Source organism: Arvicola amphibius, chromosome 6 (assembly GCF_903992535.2).
Source record: "Arvicola amphibius chromosome 6, mArvAmp1.2, whole genome shotgun sequence".
NCBI classification, from domain to species: Eukaryota; Metazoa; Chordata; class Mammalia; order Rodentia; family Cricetidae; genus Arvicola; species Arvicola amphibius.
This window is the reverse complement of record NC_052052.2, coordinates 8768621-8781092: the sequence shown is the minus strand read 5'-3', so window position 1 is coordinate 8781092 and position 12472 is coordinate 8768621. Positions and strand designations below refer to the sequence as shown.

At 47.3% G+C, this 12472-nt stretch overlaps 1 protein-coding gene across 7 annotated transcripts in view; it reads right to left on the bottom strand.

Annotated features, from left to right (window-relative positions):
- Vps13d (vacuolar protein sorting 13 homolog D) overlaps window positions 1–12472 on the bottom strand; it is a 220483-nt gene that overhangs the window by 65472 nt on the left and 142539 nt on the right. For all 7 annotated transcript variants that reach the window (XM_038335369.2, XM_042055363.1, XM_042055364.1 and 4 more), the window contains 2 exons: window positions 4917–5051; window positions 3727–3894 (listed from right to left, as the gene is read on the bottom strand). In XM_038335369.2, the coding sequence (XP_038191297.1) occupies window positions 3727–3894; window positions 4917–5051 (303 nt within the window). The remainder of the gene's footprint in view (window positions 1–3726; window positions 3895–4916; window positions 5052–12472) is intronic.

The window sequence follows — 12472 nt, the reverse complement described above, 5'->3', positions numbered from 1 at the left end:
GATGCCAGTAAACATGTAAGTAATTCCTCCGCATGTGACAACCTGAATACACCCCATCTGCGGCAGAAAAGGAATCCTTCAGGTGACTTGGGATCAAAGAGTTTCTGAAAACAGAAAATCCTACATTCTCTAAGGGGTAGATCAATGTCTGAAGCAAATTTCACTCAACTTAAAACCATGCCAACTTAAACACAGTAAAAAACCCAATGCTTACGAGAAGCCATCCACCTATTTCTCGCTTATAGGTACATGGAAAAGCTATTATGGGGATAATCAGCTCGACAATAAAATGGAACAATCACATAATGACAAAAACAGACATAGTCATAAATTGTCGTTCCCCTTCAGAATCCACACAGAACATTCTTTTGTGCAAAGATCTAACTTTCTCCTTGAATAAACAGTGCGTTAGTCTCGTCTGAGCCCTGTAAATATACTGCCTGCAAAACAAACACAAACAAATGCTAGTTCCTAAACAAAGGCAGCTGGGCTGCCCTGCCTGCTGCAAGGCCACAACAGAAGACATGGGCGATGAGGCAGGCACTGGGGCACGGCCTGTCAGAGAAGACGCTCTGGAGTAGGAAAGTCCACTGAGCACTGAGCTGTCCCAGATCTGGTTTCCTGGGACAAAGGGTCAGCAGAAGGGAAATGGCGCAACTGCACACTGCCACCCCAAACAGGAGAAGTGGGAGAAAACATCATCTGAGGTCCTAGCTGGACTCTGCAGAAGTCACTCAAGGTCAGCCTCGATCTCTACTTGCCCACAATGATCTCCAAGTTTTGCTAAAACCCCTGACAATTCACGCTCGCAAGCAAGACATTGGTATGGTATGGTTTGGTTTCTGAGACAGCGTCTCACTCAGCAGCCTCTGCTGGCCTCAAACTCAAGATCCTCCTGCCTCAGTCTCCTGAGTGCTAGACTTTGATTGAACTCAGGTTATTAATAACAGCAACAATGGGGGTGACAGAGTTGGGAGGGAGACAAAGCAAAGCTACTAGGCAGAGTGGGAAGAGGAAGAGGTGGATGGATACACCATGGTCAAAATACATTGTGGGACCACAAATGAGTTTCCACAAAGAAGTAAAAAAGAGTAAAAAAGAGTGATCCAGGAAAGGAAAGCTTCTGCAGCTGTCTGCTAACTGCAGTCAGCCCTTACCTGAGCTTCAGTCCCTTCTCGGAAACACTAGCAATGCTTAACCTGACTGGGTTACCGAGGCAGCCAATGTCACCAGACCAAAGGCACATTTGCGAGCACCTAACTCTGACTGCATGTAGAGAGGGTGACCACAGGCCACCATTCCCCAGGCCTGCTGGTGAGAGGACAAAAGGAGATAGGACAGCAGCAGACTTACCAGCTAACAAAGCAATGTCTGTGTCCAGGACAAGCTTCCAGTAGGAAGCTAGCAATTGTGAATAGTTTGCATTCTCTAAAGTGCTTGAGAAAAGACCTTAGACACACAAGGGGAGATAGCTATTGCTGGGTGGGGGAGTGTTAGAATGAGCTGGACAACCCTGTTAGATCTAGTACAACCCTGTCATTTTTAGTCACTTGACCTTGAAAATCTGTCCAAGTCCTTTAAGCCTGGCTTCCTGATTTGCAGGGTAGAGATTAATGCCAGCAGGGCAGTGTGTGACAAGGGCCTTCTGTCACAGGCCTGACAGACAAAAGGCATTTAGTGTGTGCAAAGGAAAGTATGTGCCACACGGCGCTGCTGCACTCTGTTCCTGTACCAGCACCTTTCCGTTACTGTTGCTGGCATCAAGAATGCCACAGAACTACCAGCACTTTGTCCAAATCACAACAAACAAACTGACTTCAACACCAGAGCAAAGCGGGGTAGCTGGCAATGGCTCGGTGAGGGGCGGGGTGACCTTCTGCCCTCCTCCTCACTGGAACTCAGCACTCTAAATACTACCCCACGGGTCCAAGCGTGATTCTTGTGTCCTCTGCATTTCCTAAACCCCCTTATGAATGCAGAGAAGCAGACAAAACAGCTCAGCAAGGCAACCCTGAAGGTCTGCTTTCAACTCCCCAGAACCACAGGAGGATGGAAAGCTTTAGCCCAGCCACACACACAGCCACACCAAAGATGGTCTGGCCTGTTGTCAGCAGACAGACCAGCCCATGTGAAGAGCGAGCTTTCTTGTCTTGCAGCAAGATGGACTCAAGTGTTTAGTAACAAATTCAGGGTTCATTAAAATAAATTAGAGAACAATTTCCCTCAGTAACCTGCGACTTCAATACTGTTCAGCTTACTGGAGACAAGATGAACTCATGAAATAATGCTGACACAGTTAACAAGGTTTGCAGTCAAGCGACTCTGGCCCTGGAAAGCCCCTTACATAAAAGCGGTGACACTATAAAGTATGATAATCAATCAAATTGAATCAAAAGTTTTAAGGAGAGTGTTTACAACAGAATGTTGCAGGGTATCTGCTGACATGGAGTCCAGGCGCTAAATGAAGAACTTGGAAGTCAAGCAGCAATGTACTGTAACGCATGTGGCTGGGGGCAGCGTAAGGAAGATTCCCGAAGAGATGGGCGCCGCCTTTCAGACCCTGCCCTAACTTTACCTACTTCTAAGTTGTATTCTAAGAAATTCTCTTTCTTCTTCTTCTTCTGAAAGCAAGATTTCTCTGTGTTGAATCACAAGGCAAACCCTTCGGCTATGACCCAGGACCACCACAGCCTCAGAGACACTGATCCGAGGAAGACTGTCCTCCCTGATGACACTCTTGAAAAAGACACCCATTCCAGCACAGAAAAGCTAGTCGGCTGCACCTCTCTACCTGCTCGACAGCATGGGGTGAGGTAAAGCAGAGGGGTGGTATGCCCTGCCAGAGCCACTTTTCTTCCCAGCAGCCCTGGGCCTCACAGGAGTCAGGCCCATGGGAAGAAGCAGCAAGCACCCACAAGTGCTTCTGTGGGTTTCCTTCATGAATGACAGGACAGTGTCCACATGGGTAACATTTCTTATGAGGCCCCCAACATTTCCACAGAGAGGAACAGGAAGGAGGCAAGCTCCCTGGGAACAAGATGGGCTCAGACAACTTGCATACGCCATGGAACAGCTGCTGCACTCGGCCACCTCCACACACAGAGCCACTGCTGGATACCAATAGTGGACCATCATAATGCCCACCAAGCACGATGCCAGGGAACCATGAGGTCACTTGGCCACAAGACACAAAACAACCCTATTGTCCTCCCACAGCTAGGTTCACATGGCTTGCAGGGCCACGGTATTACTGGACCCCATTTAGCTCAGATTCACCATGGAATTGTAGGGATTTGTTGGCAAATCTCAGGCAGAAGGCATAGTTCAGTTCATACTGTTTGGTTTAGGGGTTTTCTTTTGTACTAAGGATGATACCTGAGACCTTGGGCATGCTAGGGTAAGTGTCCTACCACTGAGCCACATCCTCAACCCCTCAATTTCATGTTTACAAAAAGCTAGTTCATTCTGTAGGTGTGGGGAAGGATACACAAAGCTCAGGGGTCATGTGACTGCTGTTCTGACCAGGCAAGCTGCAGAGCCAGGGTAGAGGAAAGATACATGCTTTGGAGCATGCTCCCTGGCCCTGCTGGCAGACCTCTACAGCAGAGGAAGGCAAACCACTGCAGCAAGGAGAGGGTGTGAGTGCTGCTCCTCTGGGCCAGCTAACCACCAATGACACAGAGGCCTCTTGAGGCTAATCCCATGATTTCATCAGCATTCCCTTACCTTGGCAGCAGAATTCGACACTCCATGGGTAACATTTCTTATGAGGCCCCCGACATTTCCATACTTTATCAGTCCAGTGACCCCTTCAGAAACATCATTCAAAAGGCCCATGGGATTGCCGAGGAAGTCTACTGATCCTAGAATCCGCGCTGCCTGACTGAGGAGTTCCTGTGGGAAGGAACAGGGAGGAAAGGCACATCAGCACCAGTGTCCCCAAGAAGAGGTTAGGGATCTATCTCATCCTCCAGTACTGTTAATGATGATTTTTTCAATCTTGGTCGCCCCCCCCCATGACCTCCTGAGCTCTCATGAATGACCCTAAACCTCACCCAACTGGGGGACTGTTTTCAACACAGCTACAAATATGCTCCGAGGCCACTTAGGAGAATAAAAGCAGCTGTGAGACTGGAAAGAGTCTTTGGGGATTTTTATGAACAAGCATCAGACTTTCCCGCCAGGCCCTCTAGGAGAATCAAGCAGGAGCAAGGAGGGGTGATTCTGGAGTATGTGCTCAGCTGGAGCAGGCGAGGAGAGAGGGCGCCCGACTTGGCAAGCAACCCCCCACCAGGCCCTTTGCATGTCTGATGCCTGATTCCAGGAGTACCTGCTGTGCACTTCCCTGTGGGGTGTGTGTGTGTGTGTGTGTGTGTATCTCCAGTTAGGGAAGGAAATGAGTAAGCTCTGACTGAGGAAACTAACAGATTCTACATGATATGATGATCCACTCAAGGCTCTATATTTGGAATTGTGCAGTCTAGATTAAAAAATACAAAATGGAAACTGTCCAGCTTGATTTAAAAAAAAAAAAAAAACAAGTTCAACTCAAGGTCAAGATCTCAGAGGCCCTAAGAACAGTCGTGAGGTTGTGGAAAGCAGCCATGCCTGCTACACAAAGAGTTCACAGTACCCTGCGCTGTTCCTGAAGCACCAGCTAAACAGCTAGGAGCTGTGACTAACCCAGGGAAGGAAGCCCCGGGACCGGCCCTGAGGAACAAGACAAACAGTGCATAAGTTAGTCTTGGGATTCTCAGAATATCTATGGGGGTGGGGTGGGGAGGGAGGCATGACCTGACTCACATAGCACAGCAGAGCTGTGACATCCAAGATTCCCAACACCCAGAACCAAGGTGCTGCCTGGCCCTGGCTGCCCCTGCCTCACTCCGCCCTTCCCTGTCTGCATGCACACATACCTCTTGGAAGTGCTTAAGGATGTCATTGATGATGAACTCCTTGGTCTCATAGGGGTGCACCCGAGTGAATGGGTCCAGATTGATCACGGCATCTTCAAAGCGAATAAGTGGAAATCCCAGGGTGCTTTTCAGGGCCTAGTTAGGGAAGAAAAAAGATACAGACTTCAGACACAAGGTGATTTTCTGGGGTGCTCTAATTCTAGAACCCATGACAAATGATAAGTCATGGATTAATGTTTAAACATAAGGATTTCCCCTATAATTACAAGGGTAAAATGTCACAGAAAAAAGACATACAAATCTATTACCCGAAGTCACATACATCTCAGCATTCCAGCAGCAAACATGTCAGCCTCACAGCAGAAGCCTTTCTGGTCTGCTGGACCCTTGTCTGCCAAGATCTCCTTTTTGACTAATGCACACTGCACAGGGACAGAGCAGCTGCAAACACATTTACTTTGTTTTCTTTTTTCTTATTGTTTCTGCCTCTTATCTTCACTTGCATGTTCCTGTGTGGTGTGCATGCATGTGAGTGTGTGCATGGTTACTACACAAGGGTATGCACATGTGTGAGCATGTATGAGCTGATATCTGAATCTTTCTCCACTCTCTTCCATCTTATTCATTTGAGGCAGGGTCTTTCCATCAAACCCAGAACTCCCAGACAGCCCACCTTACTGCCAGTTTGCTCCAGCGATCTGCTCTGTTTTCCAAGACCGGAATCATGGACACGAAAGCAAGACCACCGAGCACTTCCTGAGGGTTCTAAGGGTCGTAACTCCAGCCCTCTTGCTTACAGCGCTTACAACCACTAAGTCATCTCTCCAGCTCCCAGGAAGGAAAGTGGATTGTCATTTCTGCCTTAAAAGCAGACCTGCCCCCAGCACAGATATTCTTTCCTCCCTCCACAGACTGGGTTTTTCTGATTTGCATTTTGCATAAATGGATTTGTGATCATGTACTTTTGCTGTGTTTTCACTAGGTTGTGACATATACTTACATCTTATTAATTTTCATTTTTATATAATATTACATCACACAAGTAAAATCCCATTTAACCATTAATATTGGTGGGAAGCTGGGTGGGTGTTGTTTTGTTTGTTTTGTCTTGAGACAAGAAAGTTCTCTATGTAATCCTGTCTGGCCTGCAACTTTTATGTAGACCAAGCTGGTCTCAGACTCACAGAGATCCTCTTGTCTTTGGCTACAGAGTGCTAGGAACAAAGGTGTGTATCGCCACACCCAACCATTGAAAATCCTAACGGTTAGGAGTGAAGAACTTATGGCATTCACAGACATGCATTTTGGGTGAATCTGTAGGCATTCTATTTATTTATTTATTTTAGGTGCATGTCTAGCTGCTGGCCCATAAAAGGTGAGCACGTTGAACCTCAGTATCCATGTCTGCTTCATTTGTCACACTCACATGGCAACACTGGAAGCTTGGTTCTTATGTGACCTGAGATCCACGCACACTTTCCAGACAGTATCTTCACAAGCAGTACTGAGCACACAATGACAGTCACATGACTGCTCCTGCTCCCTTTTGTTCTGTCCCCCACAACGCTGCCATTTTTAACTGCTGTGACCCTGTGACGAACTGTGAGTGCTTTGAATTCCCTTTTTCCTTGAGGACTTGGTACTGGCCACAATAAATTTTTGAGGGAAAAAAAGCTCGCCCAGAAAATCTTAGAATTGTCCTAAGGATTATGACCCCTAAGTCAACTGAGGAAAGGGAAGCGTCACAGCACCTAGGGTTCCGCTGTAGTAGCAAGGCTTACCCTAATGTAGAGGGTTCCGCTGTAGTAGCAAGGCTTACCCTAATGTAGAGGGGCTTTTAACACCACCAACAACATCTCCATTTTCCTATGTGAACATCATGTACACCTTCTGTTCAGTGTGTCCCTTTACAGATTGAAATAGTCACAGTTCTTTGTATCTTCAACGGATCTATTTTGGTGTATTTACCAAAAGTCTTCCTTTCACCAGAATCTTTAATAACTGCTGTCATTTGCTTCAGAAGTAAGACCATGTGATCACTGAGCCTCAGCCTCAAGAGACCTGCAGGCCCCTACACTGTTGTTTCTGATGAAACCACAGTGTGGGGAAGCTAAGATTGCCATCCTAAAGATATGGGCTCATGCCGGATGGTGGTGGCGCACGCCTTTAATCTCAGGACAGGCAGGTGGCTCTGTGAATTCAAGGCCAGCATGGCATACAAAGCAAGTTCTAGGACAGCCAGTGCTGTTACACAGAGAAACCCTGTCTCAAAAAAACAAAACAAAAAAGAAGATATGGGCTCCCTAGAAAGTTTCTGCTGACAAATAGCCCCACCCATGTGAGAGAGAACAGGAAGCTCATTGTGAAATTTCATCTAGAAATATCAGAGAAGGTATATTCCATGATGTTTTATCCACATATAAACAAGATCTAAACAATAATAATACCAATAGGCATACTACCACGGGAGGGGGAATCCCATGGAGCCACAGTCTAGAAAAGAACTATAGACAACTAAGGATGTGGAGAGCAGGAGACATGGTCCTCCACAGGGAAGACACCCCCCAGACACCCGCAGCCTCCAATCGGTAATCCAATACCAACGGTCAACCCCGAAATCAAGTACATACAAGTAACTTTATATGGACTGAGCAGATTATATTTATGTATTTAGGAACATGCACACAACAACAAAGAAGTAGGGGGCATGAATTTGAGAGATGGTGGGTGGGGTGCACAGGAAGAGTCAGAAAGAGGCAAGGAAGACATGATGTAAGTATACTTTGATTTCAAAAGCCTTTCCATCCCATTAAGGCTCCCATCATGTTTGACTCTCTCTCTCTCTCTCTCTCTCTCTCTCTCTTTCACTCACACACACACACACACACACACACACACACACACACACGGCATGGTGGTTAATACTTATAATTCCAGCACTAGGAAGGCAGAAAAGGCAGACCCCTGGGACATGCTGGCCAGCCAGTTTACCCTAGTCAGCAAGGCCGGGTCAGGGAGACCTTATCTCAAAACACAGGTACAGCTCTTAAGGAACAACACTTAAGGTTGTCTTCTGGCCTCTACACACACGGACATGAACACACAAGCCAAATAAAAATTAATCCCTCGAAAATACCTGTTACTTCGATCAAGATAGGACTTTCATGAAAAGTTTGTAAAATGAGAAGAGATAAAAGACCAATAACCTGACAGACACCTGGCCGGCGGCTAGGATCAGACAATTCCAGCAGAACAAAAACAAAAGCAACTACAAAAAAAGCCCAAGAGGCAAGAGTAGAAGCAGGAGGGCCAGAAGAGACATGGCACAAACACAGAGTCAAACACCAAACAGCAGAGGACCAGACAGACACAGAAACAGGGAAAACTCTGGTTGGGGACCACGGGATGACACTGGTAATATCAAAAGGAAAAATTTTAGGAACTAAGAACATCCTTAAGATGCCAGGAGGTGTGGGGGGCTACACCTCCACTTCTAGCACGTGGCAGGCTGAGGCAGGAAGTTCGCCAAGTTCAAAACTAGTCTGGGATTCAGACCTAATTAAAGGCCAGCCTAACCCCTCCCTTCCACCCAAACTGAAGACATGCTAAGTGTGCAACCTAAAGTCACAAGACTGGCCATGAGCAGATCTCAAACTAGAATGTTGTTTTTAACAGCAGCTACTTATTTGGTAGAAAGCACAGAGGCCAGGGAGGGCTGCTATTTCTTCTCAAAACTCATTTGGCCATGCCTCCCACCAAAGAGTAAGTAGGCACAAAGGGACTGTATAGAAGTTTCCCCCATTTCACTGACAGAAGAAAACGGACAGTTAGCTTAACTCCTTCATTACCAGCCTCAGGCCAAGGTCAGGGATTAACACGTGGGCACACGGTCTCACCGATGCTGTGAGTGTGATGGGGAGTGACACGTGGGCACACGGTCTCACCGATGCTGTGAGTGTGATGGGGAGTGACACGTGGGCACACGGTCTCACCGATGCTGTGTTACTTTTTTCTCAGAGGAGGGGAAGCGTTAAACAAAAGCTTAAGGTAGAAAGCTTAGAAACAAAGCAAGAAGTGAAACTTCCTCATTGAGACCTAACATTAAAGAAGACTGGTACTCTGCTACAGGTCCCTTCGACCTCTTCCAAGCTGCCAAGGCCTCACAACAGGTACCATCCATCCTGGAATCAGGGAAGTGGAATGAAACTGTCTTCACTTAGTCATTTACTGCCCTGGGTCCCTTGTTTGCAAAAGCGCAGGGCCAGCCTGTTGGTACGATTTACTCTGCCACCTTCAGGCTGATATGGTCAGTGGAAAGAGAAGCGATTGCTCCCTCCGGATGGACCCAGTGCCTGGTCACATACAGTAGGATGCGGCCCTGACACTTATTTACTCAAGTAGCAGTTTCCTGTTGTAAAATGGATTGTGGAGAAAGCAACCCTGTGCTCGTAAGTTCTTAATAAAATAGAAAACTGCCCACTCCCACCTCCCAGACAAAACGGCTGAAGCCTTCCAGAGACGGGGCGCCAAGTTGAAAGAAGAAATACCTGTCCACTAGGCCTCAGATCACAGCTAGGCCCTGGGCCTTGTCCTTTCCTTTCTTAGTTTATCCCACACTAAACAAAACTGTCTGGAATTCATTCTCTAAAGGTTTATTTATGGCACATTGAGACTGTTTATGTGAAGCAGGGTATTTGCCGATTTCCCTTTGGGGACAGTGTTTAAAGCTACGGGGCTACTTCCCTCTCTGGCACTTTCTGAAACACAATTAACAATACTGGATCTTTTTCCTTTTAACAAATCTGGTTTTTATTTAGGGAGGGGAGGGAAAAAGTAAAGGGTCTGAAGTTTCCCAACAAATTATTTCAAGCCTTTGAGAAGACAGTTTTAGGCTTTTTAAATAGTGTCTTTGTTTGAAATCCCCCCTTACCCCCACCCGCTCGCTCTCTGACCATTAAAGTGTGGGTTTTCTTCCAAACTAGATTGCTCAATTAAGGTCCTTCTTTTGTTATACCCCAATGCTCTAAATGGGAAAAGCCTGCTGTAGGCACCGTCTGAAAACTTTTAAAGACCCCCCTGGTATCTTTTGATCTTTAACGGAGTTGGGGGAAACCCCCATATAAAAGCTACCTGGTTTTTCAAATGACCACGGCATCACTAACATACAGACTCCATACAAAGCATGAAGAGAAAAGAGGAGAAGCTGTGTTCTTGACTCCATGAAATGGAATATTAGCTTCCCTTCTTGTCAGTCATGAATCCAACGAAGATAGCAGATGTAGACAGGTCTGAGTCACCCGGACGGGAGCTTGGGGGGGGGGGGGGGGGAGATGCCTTTGAGTCACCAGACAGACACTGTATCTAGCAACAATGTCCCTCAGTGTAAACCTGGAAAGGCCCCCCTCTGAGATTTCTGACAGCCTCACTCCTGCCTGGGAATCCAGAGAATGGAGGCAATTGTTCCTTCAATACTAAGACAGGCTTACCTTTGAGTCAGACCCCTGTGGCTGCTCTTCATAGAGAAGGGCTTCATTTCCTAAGCACATGTTTTTAGTGTTTCCATATTCATCAGAAAGAGCATACTGCCCTTCCTAAGAGCTCCTAATAAAGGGCTGTTACTCTGTTAGAAAACTCTGAATAAATGATATTATCTTAGGAGTCCCAAACTCCAGGAAGAACACTCAAGGTATGGTAACAACGGTGACTTCCACAAGTCCAGAGCTCAGCTCCCAATTCCCAACACCCTGCCTGAAACACAGGTATGCCATGGTATCTGCATAATAGTACTCTGAAAACAGTCCTCTAATAGAATGCCAAGAAGACAGTCAACACGAAGGGCTGAGCTCACCTCAGCAGAGCACACATAGCACCCGTAGAGCTGCAGAGTACACATGGCATTGGAACCCCAGGACTGCAGAGCACTTGGGATTAGAACCCCAGGACTGCAGAGCACTTGGGATTAGAACCCCAGGACTGTAGAGCATACGTAGCATCGGTACCACAGGTCTGGGGACCAGGCACTTCTGCTGGGAGCACTCTGAGAGGAATGCTGGGGGGTCTGTGCTCTTTAACGAGATGATTTTAAATCAAGAAGTCTTCCACTTGCAGGAAATGCTTAGCCTTGGTTTGCTGGGTGAGAGCCAAGTGTTCTGGGGGAACAGACTTTATCAAACAAACCCATTCCAAGGGTCACAAAAGTCAAGTGGATACTTGTGGATATTAGCAAGACAGTAGTTTTCCCATGGTTTTCCCCTCGCTCCCTGGCTAATTATAAGCATCTCCAGCCTCCTGGGAAACACTTTGGGGCAGATTAAGCAGCAGGGCAGTGAGAGGAGAAGGGTACTGTGCCACTATTCCCAGGACGCTGCCCCTGAACAGGGCTAGCCCTCCCCTGCCTGAATTCGCTGAAGGCATCACCCCATCCCAGCCTCTTCTAGAATATGAGGCTGAGCAGACAGCTGCCTCATCACCTGCAGGTCTGTCTATTTTAGAAGCTGGGAGTTGGCAGGCTGTGGCACATGAGGCCCACACATGTGTTCTGTCAGGCACACAAGGCTTTTTGTTGTTATTTTTTAAAATGTGAACTGGCTGCCAACATTTAAAAACCAGGAGATTCCGCACAAAAATGCAGATTTCAAGCTTCTCCTTAAAAACCTGAGCATTTGGCAGTGCTGGGCTCACAATCCCCAGCCACAGCGACGGCTGCAGTGGGCCGTGTTGCCCCTCCTCATGGAACTGTGCTCTGGGTTGAAGGCCCCTTGCACTACCAGGCAGAGCCTGCAGCATAACCCGCATGGGCATCTGAACCCAACACTGCAGGCTCGCGACTTTTTCAGCTATCTAGATGTTCCTCTGTGGGGACACTGCAGCCGCCCTGCATCTCCTGAGAGAAGCAGCACAGACCAGTGTGGACACTGATACACAGTGGAGGGACAGAGGCTTAGACAACTGTCTTCAAGGGTATCATAAGGAAGAACCAGAAGCAATGGCTGCCAACTTGAGCAGGCAGATTCAGCATCAAAAAAAAAAAAAAAAAAAAAAAGAAAGGCATTTAACAGTACCTGCCCCTTGCCTGCTCCCAGTATTACCATAAAACAGAGACTTCAGCTTCCTGACCTACTAAGCAAAGGTACCACTGAGGAGGGGCAGTCTAACAACATCCTAGTCTAGGTCCCAGGGGGGGCAGCACAGTACAGTGGGGAACCCAGACATGATGTAGACTTGGATTTGAATGTCAGCCCGCTACCTTCCTCCAAATATGCTTTGCCACTAAAAATGAAGGTGGTGTTGAGGCTGTAACCGTCAGCTATGGATCAAGACGGTTGGTAGGAGGAGGATTATGTCCTGAAGCTGTACAAGGCCACAGCCCAGCAGGCTGATAGCTAAGTCTCCCTCGAAGATGGCTGACCTTCCATCTGACGGCCACCACAGTAGAAATAGATGCTTAGAAAAGAGCAAGAGAGACCTGGGCGGTGGGTCAAGAGAAAGACGGTCTTGGTCGCAGTTACAACTTGGGCCAAGCCCAAGGACGAAGTTTCTACTGCTCTGAGGTAAGC